The following is an 18,220-nucleotide window of genomic DNA, read 5'->3' on the forward strand; positions in this document are numbered from 1 at the left end:
CTTACCCAGTGTCTTCTGGATGTCATTCTTGGCGGGAAGTAAGGAGCCCTTGGCATCCAAGAGCACTTCTGCCGTTTTTTTCAGCTTCTCCACAGCCACCTGCTGACTTGATATCTGTCCTTGCAAAGCCTGTGGGATTAAGTCCGTGTCAATTAGATTCAGCAGGACTACCAGATTCCCAGTAAGAAAAACAGATAAATTAACTAGGCTAGAATAAACTACACAACATACAAACTTTCATCATTGAACTTCTTCTGGACTTCTGAGAAGAAAGTGTTGAGAGAGAGTGAGAGAGTGAGAGAGAGTGAGAGAGAGTGAGAGAGAGAGAGAGAGAGAGAGAGAGAGAGAGAGAGAGAGAGAGAGAGAGAGCGCAGCAACCAACCGATCCAGACGGCGAGCTCTGACACACGTGTGTAGGCTCTTAACAGTCTTCCTACTCGCGACTTGAACCCATTACTGTTTTCCCCGAATTTCCACTTTGATGTTTTGTATAACACCCCCACCTCCAAATCCCAAACCCCAATACAGCAACAAAACTAAAAACCAGAGAAGCCCCAGGACTATTTCTGACTCTAGGTCCTTGGCTTCGTATTGTGTCATCTGTATAAATCAATAAGTGACTGAGCATCTAAAAATTCAAAAAGCTCTGCTACACTCTATAGAAAAAAAAAATAGATGCAAAGCTTACAAGAAGGGCTACATCCTGAAGGCCAGAGATGCTAGTGGAAGGTGAGCTAGAGGAGGAGCAGCAGGGACGTGAGTGAGGACCATGGTTTGCAGTGATGATGCTGGGCCCTGAATAAACTGTAGAAATGGAAAAGCAGAATCCTCCACAGAGCGGACAGAAAGCACAGAGACGGGGGTGGGGGGTGGGGGGTATGATAATGAATGAATAAATATGGCTGCAAAGGTCCCGAATGTTAGGCTTGACATTCTGTCTGTTAGCAATGGGGAATTACTGAAGGCAGGCTTTGAAGAACGTGCTAAGGGCATGCATACAGCAATACAGGGGGGAAAAATAGTGAGAAAGAAATGAAAAGCCTAGTTGGGAGTAACTTAAGTCAGAACAAGGCAGCCAGGACTTTAGCAAGGTCTGAGGCCACTTCCTCTACTCAGACTGTCTGGACCACCAAGTCCAGTACGGTACAGGGATGAGAAGAGTCAAGAGGACTTGTTCACATTATCTAAAGCCATAATACCTAATACAGTATGACCTACTACACGTGAATTTTACACTAGAATCAAATAAAGTGAACAAATTAATTCCTCAGCTGTATCAGCCACGGTTCTTCAGTGACTAAGGCTATGCTGCTGGGCAGAGCCAGGACAGAAAGGCTAGTCATCACAGAGGGCAAGGCACAAAGGGTGCAAGAAGACAAAAGGAAAGAAACAGGCTGGGTTCTATTGAGCTCAGGTAACTACCAGAATGGATCAACTCAGGTGCGATCAGACTTCAGAGTGCAGAAGACTTGGTTTTGGCGTGCATGCTCTTAGAACAGTGCACAGGAAGGAACCGGCAAGCTGGCGACGGACGGGACTATACAAACGGAGCTTTGCAGAAAGAACCGCAACCGTAGGAGGAAACGGCTCCTGCCGACAGAGCAGCAGCATCAGAGAAGGAAAAAGCATGGAAGAGGTTGACACTGCGACGGGGAAGGGAGAGAGAAATAACGTGATCACGGAGGTAAAAACAGCCCGGAAGAATTCTGTACCCAGAGCTGAAAGAGGGGAGACCAGACATGAGTTAAGTGTGATAGGTGACTCACGCGGATAGCGTAAACTAACAAGCCCTGGGGGGGTGGGGGAGGCTCCTACAGATCTCGGGGTGAACAGGTGCAGCTCCACACTGGGAGTGGGGAAAAAAAAGAGGGGGTTGGAGGCTGCAATTCCTAGCACCCCCGATATTTCTGCCCATGTAGACTTGTCCCAGCCTCACAGGCTTGACAATGATTTCAAGCTCACAGAGGTACCACAGCTCTCCTTATAACGCTGCTTATCCGTCCATATCTGAGACTCACATGTCTGGGCTGGGGAGAGGATTCAATGGAGAAGGTGCTTGCTGCAAGCATGACGGCGGCGCTCAGATCCCCAGGACCCACCTTGAGGCTGGGTTGGTATGGTGGTGACCCTTCTGTAATCCTAGCACTTGCAGAGCCAAGACTGGGTCCTCAGGGCAAACTGGCTATGCCGTCTAACTGAATACGTCAGCCCGTAACCAGACCTCAGAAAGGCAGACAGCAATCCAGGGAGACACCTGACATCAACCGCCGGCATCCAGGTGCACATAAAAGAAAGAACACCTGCACTCACGTATGCTGTGGAATATTTAGCTATGAAAAGATGTTACATGAGTTTGTGCTGTGGAATATGACTTTAACTGTGTAAGGGTGTGTTACATCTGTTTCTGCCGCATTTGTTTAACGATGTGAGGATGTGTTACACTTGCTTATGCTGCGTTTGTGTAAGTATGAAAAGATAATGTTGCTATTTCACCTTGCCTGCCTAAGGTACCTGACTGGTCTAATAAAAAGCTGAATGGCCAATAGCTAGGCAGGAGAGGGACAGGTGAGGCGGGCAGAGAGAATAAATAGGAGAATGAGAGGAAGAAGAAGAGAGAGGCAGGGGGTGGGGGGGGGGGGCGGGAGGGGAACATGGCACACTCAGGGACAGAAGTCTGGCAGCTGCCAGCAAGCCATGGAGACAACAGGAAAGAAAGATATACAGAAAGAATGAAGGTTAAAAGCTCTGAGGCAAAACATAGATAAAGAGAAACAGGTTAATTTAAGTTAAAAGAGCTAGCCAGAAATGAGCCCAAGCTAGGCCGAGCATTCATAACTAATAAGAATTCTCCGTGTCATGATTTGGGAGCTGGTTGGAGGCCCAAAGAAAAAGCCTGGTACAATGTAAACACACACACACACACACACACACACACACACACACACACACACACACACACGCAAAACACCATATCCTAAACACTGAAGAATGCAACCCTGGCCATGGGTCACAGTTTTAAATGCTCTTTGAATGTTTCAGCTGAGTGGAAATAGTGACCTTAAAACTCAAAACAGCAAAATCTGAGATCTCATTCTCCACACCGGTGCTTCCTCTCGGGCTTACATCTGAGTCCCTGAGTCCTAAGCCTGAGGCTCCTCATAGATCCGGTATGCTCCCGATTCTTCTCCACATGTCAAAATAACCAACGACCCTGCCACTTTCCCCTCTTAAAGCTTTTACTTTTTCAAATCAAACTCTGCTCTGTATTTCAGAGCACATGGTATTCTGAAAAAAGATTCCCACCTGAGAGCCTGGCTTCCAACAGCTTGTCAAACACGCCCACTCACCTGTTTTACCTAGAACACATGCATGACTGTAGACCCTTGCTTCTGTTGAAACCAAGAGCTAAGACTGCACCATGCCATAGAGGGGCCAATGAAATCTCTATTCTAGGTCTCACGGCTCTTCTCTTTCTATCGCAGCGACAGCCAACAGCACACCTACTCCTTGCTGTTTGCTGAACCCAGTGCCTTCCTATCTCTACATACCAACCTTCACATGCTGCCTTCAGGCTAGCTCCTACTTAGCCTGTACGTCTACCTGGGAAGTCTCTACCATTCTCCTCATCTAGCCGTGTGAAGAATTACCCTTGGGTGTCTATAAATAAATACCCTGTGGATAGTGTTCATCCACCTGTCTCCTTTATCAGTTTCTCTTCTTGCCCACTAGGGGTCCATCCTAATCAGCCTTCTATTTTTCATGGCTTGCTCAGTGTTTGAACATACAGTTGGCCTTGATGAAAGTTTCTGCAATGAATAAGCAAGTGACTAATAAGTGAGGATGTCAGGAGAAACAGCAGAATGGAGCCCTTTCCATGTCAGCTTTACTTGTTATTGTTACTGAAAACAAATGCCTAAAGTTGATGGCAAGTATTTCCTTGACTGTGATAAGCAACCGTGATGCTGCACAGGAAGCACAGGTGTAGACCGGAAGGCCCAGTGGCTAGCACGAGATCCATGACCTGAACGGCATCCTACAGATGCTCCCACACATGGCTGCATCAGAGTGGATCAGTTAGTTACAGAAACCTGAAGGAATCCTCCAGGATGTGAACTCTGCCCACAGACTGAGAAGTCCAGGACAGCATATGTACATCCCTTATGTACAAGGGATGAAATAACGTTTAGGGTACCCCACACCTATTTTTTCTTCCTTTAAATCATGAGTTTCCTGAGGACAGAGTTACAATAGGCCCTGGCTGAATATATGTAAAAGTTAGACTAAGCCTATAAAATACCTTGTATCACATATGTCTCTGACTGTTATGACCCAGGAATGGATTATGAAATAAGTATTTTCCTCTTCTCCTTAAGGAACTCTATGCTTTGCTCTCTATAATTATACCCAAGAGAGTTACAGTTATAATGACATCATTATCATTGAATGATAGTGATAATCTATCATTGAGGCAAATACATAAACTGTTCAAAAGTAGCCTTTTGAAAATATATTATCTTGAGTAGACTTATATGAAACTGAAGTGGGAAGGAAGTATGGTTCCAAGATTGCGACCCTGGGTCTTCTTAGCTGCACCAGGAAAGGGTAGTCTCTATGGCGATGGGCTCTTATTCAGTGCATTGAAGTTTCCTGACTTTGCACCATCCGGAAAACCACCACAAGCCTCAGAGGTCCACACCATCTGACTATGGCCTCAGAGGTCCACACCATCTGACTATGGCCTCAGAGGTCCACACCATCTGACTATGGCCTCAGAGGTCCACACCATCTGACTATGGCCTCAGAGGTCCACACCATCTGACTATGGCCTCAGAGGTTCACACCATCAGACGGTGAGATTCAGAGCTGGCTCCAGGCTGGGTGCACACACCCTTCTTCCGTATCTCTCATGAGGCGGAAGTCTTGTGTAACCTGTGATTCCCTGTGGAGTCCTTATGGCTCACTGACACCAGATGGTCAGCAGCACAGCTGGTGAATATTTGAACAATTCATGCTAACAATCGGCCACGGGACACAAATATCCTAAATGTACTAATTAGAAATTCATTTATGACAACAAAATACAACTGCAAGGTAAAAAGTTAATGTAGAAAATGCCGAGTTATATGTTTATATTATTAAAATAAAAGAATTTGAGATAGGGTCTTATCCTATAGCTCAAGCTTGCCTGGAGCTCACTACACAGCAGGCTGGTCTCAAATTCCCACCAATCCTCCTGCTTCTGCCTCCCCGGTTCTAGGACTGCAGGTGGGTGCTGCCACTTCCAGCTTAATAACTGTTAAACAATTTAATAAAAGGAAAGGAATGAAGACTACCTAATCACCACAGAAGTTTAACCTTATTGCGTACAGAGATCATCTCATACCCAGGGACTAATCTGAGATTTACTCTTTCGTTACACTATGGCTTAGCTTCAGTTCATTCCCTAGGCTGTCTCTGCCTTTGCATCCCTGGATTCTGCTGCAGCACCTACCACGTAAGCTTTGCTGGGCCAAAACCCATCTGTCCCTGTATCAGTTTAATTAAAAGCTACAGGGTTCTTTCAAGTTTCCTTCCCCTCTATTTTTGCTCTAGTTCCTAAAAATTTACCTATATAGGATAATTTACACAGAGCAAACTTGACATGTTTTATTTTCCTGTAATTAAAATACTTCCCTTCCTAATTAAATGTAAGTCAATCTTAATAATTATTTTAAACTCCTGGCATTTCTTAGCAAAATCATGGCCCTAAATGTCACAGTATCTCCTCTGATATCACCATAGTCTGTCTCTGAATGCCTAACCAAGAGGAACTAAACACTTAATAAGACAGGAAGAGAATAAAGAAAACAAAAGGAAACAAATTAATAACAGAGCCAAAAGTGCACACGGGAAGGCAGGCAGTGGAATGGAGCTGGGGACGCTGGCCTAGCCCTGGTGCCCACTACAGTGGTGGCCAGCAAAGCTCCAGCTCCGGGAGACTGTGCCTACCCCGCTCTGCACTTCCAGACTTCTTCCCTCTCCCTGTCCTTGGCTGCTGACCCCGAGAGAGCCTTTGTGGTAAACTAACGACACCTGTACTGTCTTGGCAGGGATGAAGATGTTCTAGAGACGTCTGTGGCTCTCCTTTCAGTTCTGAGACCATTCCCACAATGGGCCCCCAAACATGGGAATCTCCCCAGGAATCTCATGCTGGGAGAAGGAGGAGGCTAGGGTCAAGAGGCAAGCCCAAGAGTGAGCTTGTTTCCTAGAAAGAGATCTTACACAGTTCCCACAGCTTTGTCGGACCACCTGAGACTGAAGCTGAGACAAGGACGGGCCAACAATGGGAGACCGCACCCTGACCGCACGGCTTAGCTGCGAGCATCTATCTCTTGCCTTCCGTTAAACTTGAAAGCTCAGATCAAGACCCCGAAGACAGGTCTCTCTGCTTCCCTTCACAACGCAGCCACACTGAACACATCTCTACTTTCACTGTCACTTGGTTCTATGACTGGCCTACTGAGGGTGGTCGCCAAGCCTAGCTTTTTAAGGCCGCCAGGGCTCTGGCTCTGACCCTAGCAACACCAGTGAGTAGCCCCACCTGCTAAAAGAAGCCATTTCTAGAGCAATAAAACTTTCAAACTCCCATTTTTATTTTATTATACCTAGCAAGAATGAAGAATTTTAAAAATTATCTATCCTTGCTTTTAAAAAGTGTTTAAATATGCTTTGTATTAAAAAAGCTAGAGACTAACTTGCCAGCTGTCAGACCGAGAGTTGGTAATCACACACTTAGGATGATGTCAAACCTGCATTTCTGAGAGGGCAGGAAGATGTTCTGTAATGAGGCATTAATAACACCTGAAGTCTGCATCTCTCTCCACCTTGAGGGAACATACCAGGCTCTCCAACACTGACTCTGAGACACTGAACTCCACAGTAACATTCTTCTACATTGTCCACTCTTGAACAAACACTCATTGTGCATCTGGGCCAGGTAACCCTCTAGATCAGTGTTTCTTGACCTCCCTAATACTGTGACCTTTTAATACAGTGTCTCATGTTGCGGTGACCCCCAATTATTTCATTACTACTTCAAGACTATAATTTAGCTACTGCTATGAATCATAATGTAAATATATGATCTGCAGATGGTTTTAGGAGACCCTGTGAAAAGGCTGTTCGACCTCCATGGAGGTCGTGACCCACAGGTTGAGAACTACTGGTCTAGACACTGGGAACACAGCCCTGAACAACATAGACACGAACACCCACCTTCACAGAGCTGAATTCTAATGGAAAGGGGAGAAAAATTAAGAAATACAATAGTAAATAAGAGGCCCGGGCCTTGAGGGCAGGAGGTGGGTGCAGTCAATGCAGGCAATAACAGCAACGTCAGACCAGTTCAGAACAGTGGACAAACGGTATGGGTCTGGTTGGAACCCCCCTGGTGGATAGAATGCTTTCCACATGTTTTGTGGGCCCCAAGTAAAACTACCACACAGGTGCAGAGAATGGAAGGCCTTCAATGGGACTACTGAGGGGCAGTTTCCCCCCCACCCCCCTTTCCTTACCTTGGTCTCTTCTAACTGCCTCTGCAGGTTTTTGGGGTCCACAGCAATGGGCTCCAGCAGATGTTTGCTCGCTTTGGCCTCGCAGGCCTGCAGCCCGGAAAGAAGCCCACATGAAGCGTCTTCGTAGTGTTGGTATTTATCCACCAGATCTTTCAGGTTATTCCCGAGAACATTGCACTAAAAAAGCCAAAGAAGAGATGGGGAAAGAGACTGAAACCTGTTGTTTTATTACACGTCACATAATCTCAAGATGTGGAAGCTGTGAAACTCAGGGAAAGAATAGACTTCAACCGAAGTTGAGTTTTTTTCCTTTGTGTGGAGAAGTCAAAAGGGAACCACAGAAATGAGATGTTTCTAGACTTTTAATTATTAAAAAGCATACTGGTGGCTGCTCTTAAACGAGAATGAATCACCGGTCGAGGCAGACTTACCGGGGTCTATCTCCTGGGCTTTCAGACAATATATAGAGAGAAATTCAATGAAAATAGTTTTACGGTGCCTTATAAATCATTTCTACATGTTGCACAAGATTAACACAATGAAATCAAATAACTTACATTAAAAGGAAGCAAAATCCAAGCCTCAAAGCTACCTTTCAAATCATTTATACAGGTGGGCTAAATCTGAGCAGCTTATGTAGCAAGCAGGGAAATAGGTTCTTGTGTCCCCTCCTCTCTATTTTGAGACAGGCTGACCCAAATTCACTCCCCTTCCTTAGCATTCCCTGCAGGAGGAGCTGGAGAAGTTTGACGCTGACTGTAGTGAGTTTGAGCATTGCATGCACTACCACTCCTGGCTTACAGTCTTTGTTTTTAATAAGACTCTCTATTTTCCAGAGTAATACACGAAACGACACAGAATGTTCATCATTAATAAACATTAGTTATTAATAATGAGCACATACCGATCAGATACGTCTGTATGACAAACAGTTCTGTAATATATGGGAAGGGGATTATCTAGCCTACACGAAAACTTCAGTTGGCAAGACTAGAGGGCTAGCCCCTCTTTCAGCTTAGCTCATGTACTCCCTCTGGTGGTCACATTTGGCACTGCGTAATTAGAGGACCAAAAACTTCTGGTAAACCTCTCTCAAAATTAAGTAACTTGAAGTTGCTCATCTTTAAGAGACATTTTCCAGAAGTAAAGGAGATGAATAAAACTACTACTTTCCCCCGTGTCGGTATAGATATATATATCTTCTACACCCAAAGCAAAGGTGAAGAGGGAAGACTGAAAAATACATCACAGACTGACCTCTACTCAAAAAAACGAAAGGAAAATAAAATTACCTTGGAGTAGAGAGACCGGAAGCGCTGTGTAGCCTGGTCGAGTTTGGTCTGAACCTCTCTGTGGGTTGCGGAAGTGTCCACGTTGTCCCTGTCGTTCCTGTGGCCGTCTCTCTTGCTGCAAGACTTGGCGGCTTCTAACACCCTGTTTCCGGAAATGGTGATGTACCTCAAGTCACCTTTGTGTGAGATGACGTCTTCGGAGAAACTCTTCTGCCTGGTCAGCTTGTCCGTTAGCCCGCTGAGGTCGTCGGCACCCGCCTCCAGGTTCTCCAGCTCTTGTTCCGACTGCTGGAGCCAATGCTCGAACTCGCTACAGTCAGCGTCAAACTTCTCCAGCTCCTCCTGCAGGGAATGCGTCAGCTTCACCTTCTTCTCGGACTGGGCCAGCGCAGTCTCATAATGCGCTTTCAGCTCCTGCATGTCTGCCTGCAGCTTCTCCCTTTCTTCGGGTGACAGGTAGTGGCCCTGTTTCTCAAGCAGTACCTGCGCAGACTGCGTGGCTAAGATGACCGCCTGGTGCTGAGCCATGATCTTTTCGTGCTGGGCCTGTGTGGAGAAGACAAGTGAATGGCAGCTTTAGAGCTGTTGGGAACACTGTGACCTTAAGGGTGACCCAGCTTCCAAAACCCAACTCACTTCTCAACGCGCTTTTCAAGCCACCATATATATAATCCTCTTACCGGTCAATTTAAAGACGTTAGAGAAGTCGAGCAAGAGCTAAAGGAGCAGACGTGAGGGAGAAGGCATTGGTGACATCTGGTTCTTACAGTGAACACGGAGGCGGTGACCTCGGTGCGTCACAGATTTGCTTTAAGGACCATCTCAGCTCACATACAGAGAATCCCTCCAGAACCTGGCCCAAGCTAGGAGTTCAAGGCCACTCCGAGGCAGCAAGGCAGACAGAGCTCCCGGGAAATGCTGCTGCCAAGAGGTCAAAGGTACACAGAGCCACCTGCGGCCTCTATTTCCAGGGAGCAGGTTGGCCTTAAGGCACCTTAAGTTCCTTCCTCTCCATCTACAAGAAGTTTCTTCAAATATTCTACCCAAATATGGCAAATAAAGGTTAATAAACCTTTTGAGCAATTTTCTCAGTTTCATGGCGAACACGGGCCTGATCTGGTTTACACCGCAGGACTCTTTCAGCTACACCTGGTCTCTGCTTGCTCCCACCTCTACCCCCACCCAGCTGGGTAGGTATCTTGGTCAATTTTTTTTCTCCTTGTGTTTTTGCCAGGTGGCAGTTCCTTCAACAGACACCCACACAGCTGCCTCCATCCCCTTTAAATATCTGCATAAATTCCATCGAGATGGTTTTGTTGGTTACAACATGGTTAACTACTTGATTTACACACTAAAAAAGGAACCACACCACACTACATTACTCTTGACCGGCTTACTAAGATTTCTCTCTCAGCACTTACTACCTTCCACCAAACACCTAACTTAGTTACTGGGTGCCATGCTGTCCTCTCCCCTCGGTAGGCGAGCGCCCCAGGCAGAAAGAGAATAATAACAGCAGTCAAGGTCTTAGAATCATGGAGAGGCCACGCCCCGCTCACAAGCTGTTCTCAGCCAGGCAGCAGAGTGCAGGCCTGTCCACACCTGCACCCTCACTATCTGCAGCAGTGCCCAACACCTTGTGTGCCGCTGGTGAATATTTTTGTTCAAACAATTTTCTTCCACAAACTGGGTCCTTGGCATTTGAATCATCTTCCAGTGTTTCTCTCCAGCAGGGCTTTGCATCTGACAGGATGGACACTCAGAATACCTTACGTCATCAGATCAGTATCCCTCCTCGTCTATAAGGAATCTCAGGCCGAGGGGAGGAGAGGGGCTTGGCTGACCCGGGGCCCGGCACCGCTGCAGAGGGCGGACATGGCTAACTTGGACCCTCTGGCTGCATCCCTACTCAGACAACAGATTGCTTCTTAAGGATTCTCAACCTCAGAAGTAAAGATAGCAGAAGGAAAATGCCATGCTGTGGTCTAAAGCAATGGCTGGTTTAGGTGACTTCTTCATATTAAAGTATGCTCACTGATAATTCTTACTACTTTGGTTAACTTACTACCTTTTCATGGCTTTTTTTGTCATAACTCATAAAACCAGGGACAGTGATGTCCTATTTCCAAGCTTTTTGAGAGTGTCATCAGTGAGTACCCCACTCTTTGGGCATAAGTTACATCTTCTAGAAAATCTCACTGAGAGTACCCCATTGGATTCTAGAAGAGTCAGTCGACCTGCAAAAGCCTCTCAAACCCTGTCATCCAGCACTGGATTCCAGGCACCGAGACAAAACCATCAACTCTGGGACACTTTTAAAAGAAATAACGGCTACTCCCTTCAATCCTGCAGGATTGAAGGCTGCCACTGCGCCATGCACCGGGCTTTCATTCTCCACAATGGCCCGCACTGCCTCAGAGGCTCAGGGTAGAATGGATGCTCCTCAGGCTGCACGGCAGGCCAGTGTGCATGGCAAGCCAGTCTGCAAGCATGCAGCAGAGAGATCCACCCATCAACCAAAACCATGGCTGAGGTTAAAGCCAATCTCTAGCTCTCCTACATATGCAACAGGGGCAAGCTGCTTTAGGTATGTAAGTTGCCACTGTCTTATAAAATGGAAATTTAAAACCTCAAAGAGTGGCCAAGAAGACGAAATGAAGTGCCTGGCCACTGGAGAGGTCCACTGCCAGATTCATTTTTTAAAATTTATTCATGTATGTCTGATATGGATGACCTTGGAGGACAGCTGTTGCTACAGGCAGTTGTTAATTACCTGATGTGGGTGCCGGGAACTGAACTTGAACTCCCGGCAAGAGTAGCAAGCTTTCTTAACCACTGAGCCAACTCTCCAGCCCTCTCTTATTTCTTAAACAGGCTTCACCTATGCCCAGAAGCTGTGATTTCCTCCTGAGAACGTCCACAGTAATTTATATTTGACATACAAGGAGCCTGGGGTAGGGAAAGTCTTTCCTCTCTGTGGTTGTATCAAGCTGACTACTGACCTTGACTAAGGTCAGTATCACTCTCTAAACCGCACACCTTGACTCTCTGGTACTGCTGGTTCAGATTCTCCTCCGTGGTCCCGGCGAGCTCCTCAGCATCTGTCTCCAGCAGGTTGCCATTGACTTCGTCCTCCTCACCAGCTACTGACTTGCCATCACCGTCATGAGAATGGGTTCCATTCTGCTCCATCATCTGCGTGTGCTTCCCGCCTGCCCCCTCCGAGTCCTTCTCCACATTCGACAACCAGTCCATAAGGTTTTCTATTTTGGTTTTGCTCTCTTCCAGCTGCCTCACAGCTGCGACCTGGGTAGGGAAGGTTCATAAATATTATAGACACAGCCTAGGCTTAACACATTTAAAAAGTACTTAGGCAATCCTGAATTATAAAAACTAACACATATTAGAAACATATGGGAATTAAACCCTAAAGCAACAAGCAGTTACTCTGGGTCTATACTGCCTTCAAACATATTATTTTGAATTTTTAACAATAATTGACAGCACTTCTTACATCCAAAGTCTCTCAGTCTGCTTCTACTTAGGAAAGATTAAGCAAAGCCAATTCTTCCAATCTTCGTTTGTATTTGGCAACTATGTGCCCACAGTCCCAGCATTTTCGCTCTCCGAGCTAATCACGGCTCACTACCACCTGATACACGTAACAAAAAGCGAGCAGCTACCACGCTGTGTTAGCCATCTCCTGCAAGGCAACCGTGTACCATGCGCTTGGACAGGTACCTTTTCAGCCTCCTCCTTGATGGCTGACGTCACCGCTTTATCCAGCTCCTTTTTCGACTGTTCTGCCTTTACATTCAGCTGCTCGCACTTCATCTTTGCCTCGCTCAGTTTCTGCTCGATCAAAGCTTTATCTTCGCGGGACAGCTCGTCGCCACTCTCTTTTAAAAAGATTTCCGTGTTCCTCACAAGGTCCGCCAGTGCCTGTGTACTGCCTTGCATCTCTCTCTGCAATTCCTTAAAACACACATACACACGAGGAGAAAGGATTCTAGTAGATCATTTCAATTCCTGCAGAACTGTAATTCTAAGAGAGTTATTGTAGGCAGAGACTAGCAAATGCTGCTGAAAAAGCATACAGAGTATGGGAGTGTGAGGTGGCTTGACTGCACTTTAATTTTCATATAATTTGAAATCTCAATATTAAGAATGTATGAGTTTTTCATGCTTAAGAAAAGACCATTTGTGAAACATTGAAAATATTGAGGCACTGAGCACACGAGCCGTACAAATTTGTATGAGCTTTATATAAGCCCTTTTGCAACATAAATTTGGGATGATATTTAGTCTATTTCTAAACACCAGTACATACTTTTTGAGACTGGGTCTCACTATGTGGCCCAGGCAGGCCAAGAAAGTGATGCTCTTCCTCCGCCTCCCCAGTGTTATGCTTACAGCCATACACTACCCTCACACCAAACTGAACACTGATTTTAATACATACCTATTCACTCAAGAAAGAAAAGAAAATAAATAGTTCCATCAGTGAACTGAGACACTTTCTTTTTCTAACACCAGGTTATATATAATGTAGTGGGTTGTGGTTTGTTTTTATTTTTTTTTTAAGGCAGGGTTTCTCTGTGTAGCCCTGGCTGTCCTGGATCTCACTCTGTAGACCAGGCTGGCCTCGAACTCAGAGATCCCCCTGCCTCTGCCTCCGGAGCGCTGAGATTAGAGGCGTGCGCCACCACCATTTGGCATGATGTAATGTTTGCAACCTAGCTCTGGCCGTTAGGGCACTCGAGGGAGCTCTCCCCTCGGGAGTTACAGCTTTCCTTTGCCTGGGAAGTGGAAATTTCCCTCTGTGATCTTTTCTCTTAAAAACAAAGGAATCCTGTTTTTACGCATTTTTATTCTTTAAAATACACCAGTGCGTTTTAAAAACACCTTTGTCCATACTCTGCCTTGAGGCTCCTCCAGGTTTTGAGTGTTTGACTTGCATGAGCGCCTGTATATAACATTAACCGTGGGAGTGACTTGACTCATGGTTCCTCGGCTTTAATAAGAATGTGGCAAGAGAAGTATACTCAGTTCTTACTGAAGGAAACTGAGACCCAGAGGCACGACTAACACTGAATTTGAGTCAAAAGCTACACAGAATGAGGCTCTCTCTCCCGACACCAAAATACAGATTTTTCTTATCTGGCATTTTTGTTATTTTATCCCTTTCCCTTCTAAAATAAAAAAAGAATGAATTATAGGAAAAGACAAGAGGAAAAGGAAGAGAAAGTACTGAGTACTGAGAAAGAACTCAGACTGAAGGCTATTTCTCCTGATTTGCAAGTGAGTCAGCTGGACATAAAGGGCTCACATTGTCAAGTATCATTTACGCCCCCCCCCCTCCCATGAAGTATGTCACCAAAGAAGTCTAGACAATGAGGTGGCCTGCTTTAAGTGTGAGTCTAGCTTTCAGTATGAAGTTTAAAGCTCTTTTTCAGGGCCTCTGGGAATGCCTTGCTTCTGATACACCTGATCTGTTTTCAGCAAGCCCAGGGGCCTTCCAGACACTGTAACCAGACCTAATAGGGACACACAGCTGCTGCTCCCACAGGTCTACCTCTTGCTTAGTCTGGTACTTCTTTAACTCCACCGTGCCATCTCCAATCACAAAGGCTTCTTGTTGACTGATGAGGCGGTTTTCGGTTTGGGTGAGGAGATCACACAGTCCTTGGAGTTTCTCTTTGTACTCTTGCTGACGCTCTGCCACAACCTAAGATGGAGAAAACCCAAAACACCTTCAAGGGGTGACCTTCACCTCGCTTCTGACCAAGCCTCTTATCAGAAATCACTTTCCAAACACGCTCCATTAAGCTTTTTTAAGTATGCTGTAAACACGATAGCATTGGAGTGCCAACCGAGCAAGGACAGACAGAGAGTACAGTATGAGCATGTCCCATACACACGGAAAGAGCCTGTTTGGGTGAGGCTGCTCAACAGAATACTGGCCATGCATATGTGTAAGAGATGGAACTTCTGATCGACAGGAAGAAACATCCCATGTTCTTAAGTTCTTGAACCCTGCGACCCACAGAATTAATTCTGCAAAAGGACACCAAAAGAGAAGTTAGTTGTGATTGGTCAGTAAACATATGGATATGTATATACAGGTTATCATGCTACACACAATGCCCGGATGCTTCAAGAAAAACAGGAACGTCGCATGCATTACTTTGACTCTGTCCTTACGTTCTTTGCTCATTACAGCCACTGCACGTACTGAATCCATGAAATCTGAACGATTAGTAAGTCAAAACTTGTACTTTTATTTTCCTCTCCCCCAGACACACTTATCTGGCCCACAGCGACGGTAAACACAGCTCGTGTTTACTGAAAGCACAGCGCCGGTCAGGCACAGGGCTGCTTCATATGAGTCATTTTATCAGTGCTCATAATATTACCAGGTAAGCACTACTATTTCTAATTTACCAGCGAGCAAAGTGAGGGTAAGTCACTTCCCTGAGCCACACAAAGCAGATAAAGTAGAGCATTTAGGATTCAAATTTAGGCAATTCAGCTCTAGACGAGTACTCCAAAGCACAAGCTCCAACTCTGTGCCTCCCTCCTTCTTCCAGGGGAAAATCGTGCTCTGAACTCCAGAGCTAAACCATTATCAGTTACTCCTGCACATGTCTGCATGCGTTCTAGTTCCCATTTTCGGGGAGAGAATTCAGACTCTCGCCTAACAAATCACTGCTAGAGAACGATGAAAAAGATCAACGGCATGGCAGCATCAACATGAAAACCACGCTGTGTTCTGCTGCAAGAAATCTGATCTGCACCCATTCAGGCCGCCCAGAGCCCCTCCCTAGACCCACTGCAGAAGTCACCCTCCACACCCACTCAGGCCTGCCCAGAGTACTTCCCTAGACCCACTGCAGAAGTCACCCTCCACACCCACTCAGGTCCGCCCAGAGCCCCTCCCTAGCAGGCCACTATTTCTGGTTTCACACTGAACAAGGCAAACAGTGAGCCCAGCTCCACAAGACAGGCAGACCTTCTGATGACCGAGCTCCTGCTCTAGGTGTAGGTGAGTCTCTAACTGGTCTGCCTCCGTGGTTGCCAGCTCCTGCACATCAAGAAAACACTTCTGGGTTGTATTTAAGAGTCTCAGCAGCTGTCTGCTTTGGTTGGGAGACAGATCTTGAGCATGGTCGGAGATGAAGGACTGTATGTCAAAGGCCGCCGTTTCCAGCTGCGCTTTGGTGTGTGTAAGGTCTCTTAGCACATCCTGTGAAGAAAGCCGTACAAGTTGCGGTGTCGAAGCATTAGTGATACAGATGTGCGTTATCCCCCAACTTAACACGGAATCTAGGATTTAAACTCAAATCTGCATGCTCGCGCAGAAAGTGTGGCAAGCCATTTATACACTAAGCCACTGCTCCATCCCAATAATAAAGCATTTAAATATGACAGTAGTTAACACATATACAGATAAGTAACCCCAAGAACGGTCTGTCTTTGGTATATCCTATTTAAAATGTAACTGACACCAGGCGGTGGTGGCACACGCCTTTAATCCTAGCACTCGGGAGGCAGAGCCAGGCGGATCTCTGTAAGTTCGAGGCCAGCCTGGTCTACAAGGCGAGTTCCAGGAAAGGCGCAAAGCTACACAGAGAAACCCTGCCTTGAAAAAAAAAAAAATGTAACTGACAAAAAACAAAAACAAAAAACAAAAAATGAAGATCCCACACAGGTTCATTCATCACAGTGAAAGGCACATTAACATCACAAAGTAACTGCTCACGTTTCCATTAGCCTTTCAATTGTGATCACACACAACAAGACCACAAACAACACAAAATGTGAATTCGACACACGACAATTTTAGTTTTCTGATTCTGAGACAAGGAGCCTAACTGTGTTCATGGGATTGTTGTTCAAATTAAGAGCATGTAAAAAAAAAAATTTCACACCAAAATTATCTAAGTATGACTTATGCTCCCATACTTTTGACTAATTTATGGCTATCTTGTGCTTACATCATTCATTTATAAAAAAGACAAGCACACAAATGTCACTTTGTCAGTGGTACGGTGTATGGGATAGCTTCCAGAGTTAGGGCAGTTATGAAAGGTATCTCTTCAGGCCAAAGACAGGCTTGAAGTCCCTAGTAGTCTCAGGAAGGTTGTATTTGTCCTGAACACGTCTTACCCTAAATCTACAGGTCTTATACCTTGTCATATGGACTTTGATACTTGCCTTAAGAAACTTCACACTTTCTTTTACAAGTTCAGTATCTTGGATGTTCACAGTTTGAATATCCTTCACAGATTTGCTTTTCTCTGATACCCAATCTGAATATGACGTAAGTTTATGCAGGAAGTCTTCATAAACTTCTGTGAGTTTAGACTAGAAAACAAAATTACATGTTCATTTCTGTTTGTCCCCCAAATTTCGAAGTCCTACAATGATTCTGTTTGAAGAGTTGAGAACTGTAAAAATGATAATACTTAAAAAACCCACAAATTTTTAAATAATTAATCACATTTTATTCAAAATTCACCCTTTTATAAAAGCCTACCATTTCAGAGTCGATGGCAAGCATGAGCCGTTTCTTTCTTTCTGAGGATGCACTGCTGAGGGATGAGAAGGCACTCTGTAAACCTTCGTGGCTTTTGCTCAGTTCCTCTCGATGTCTTCTGGGAAGGTCACTAGGAAAAGACTTTAAGAACTCTTCTGCCAACTTTAGATCTTTTCTCAAAAACACAGCAATTGGAGCAAACCCCAACTCAAATGTCTGCAAAGAAATATATTCCACATCTATTTACCGCTCAGCAAAAGGCAGAAACCCAAACACAGAACATAAGGGCAAAGCATTCCACATTTCGCAAATTGTGCATGACATGGTACCATCCACGAACCACCCAATACGGCAGCTGGGGTCTGAATGTCTCCCAAGGCTGGTGCTCTGGACCTTGGCTTGGTGCTACAGGGGAGGATTAGAAACTTTAAGAAGTGGACTTAAGAGGAGAACTTCAGATCTCAGGGCTTGGGGGACTCTCAAAGGGGACAGGGGCACTATGGACTCCCTCTCTTCTGCCTTTCAGTATGAGGTGATGAACTGCCTTGCCACAAAACTAAAGGTAACAGGACCAAGGGGTCGTAGGTCAGAGCCTCTAAAACTACGACCCCATACAGACCTCTTGCTTAACTTGATTACTGATGGAAAGCTGACAGGCACGTCAGTAGATTAAACTTACCTCTAACTGCTTAAGCTGATTCTTCAAGGCTTCTAGACTGTTATCCTCAGACGGCTGACTTTCTAACGGGGGTTTCATGTCTCCAAGCAAAGCCAAATACTCATGCATTTTCTCAGAATGCTGTAAACACTGCTGCAACTCACTGGAACACTGAAAA

General features: G+C 45.5%; 1 protein-coding gene across 24 annotated transcripts in view; it reads right to left on the reverse strand.

Moving 5' to 3' along the window:
* Dst (dystonin) overlaps positions 1-18,220 on the reverse strand; it is a 436,213-nt gene that overhangs the window by 104,825 nt on the left and 313,168 nt on the right. For 17 of the 24 annotated variants that reach the window (XM_037199850.1, XM_037199849.1, XM_028865355.2 and 14 more), the window contains 10 exons: positions 18,064-18,213; positions 17,385-17,600; positions 17,063-17,212; positions 15,858-16,091; positions 14,421-14,573; positions 12,587-12,820; positions 11,885-12,151; positions 8,846-9,391; positions 7,554-7,730; positions 6-129 (listed from right to left, as the gene is read on the reverse strand). In XM_037199850.1, the coding sequence (XP_037055745.1) occupies positions 6-129; positions 7,554-7,730; positions 8,846-9,391; positions 11,885-12,151; positions 12,587-12,820; positions 14,421-14,573; positions 15,858-16,091; positions 17,063-17,212; positions 17,385-17,600; positions 18,064-18,213 (2,251 nt within the window). The remainder of the gene's footprint in view (positions 1-5; positions 130-7,553; positions 7,731-8,845; positions 9,392-11,884; positions 12,152-12,586; positions 12,821-14,420; positions 14,574-15,857; positions 16,092-17,062; positions 17,213-17,384; positions 17,601-18,063; positions 18,214-18,220) is intronic. The other 7 variants (XM_028865367.2, XM_028865369.2, XM_028865370.2 and 4 more) reach the window with 1 other exon arrangement.

The sequence above is a fragment of the Peromyscus leucopus genome, chromosome 16_21 (genome assembly GCF_004664715.2).
Source record: "Peromyscus leucopus breed LL Stock chromosome 16_21, UCI_PerLeu_2.1, whole genome shotgun sequence".
NCBI lineage: Eukaryota > Metazoa > Chordata > Mammalia > Rodentia > Cricetidae > Peromyscus > Peromyscus leucopus.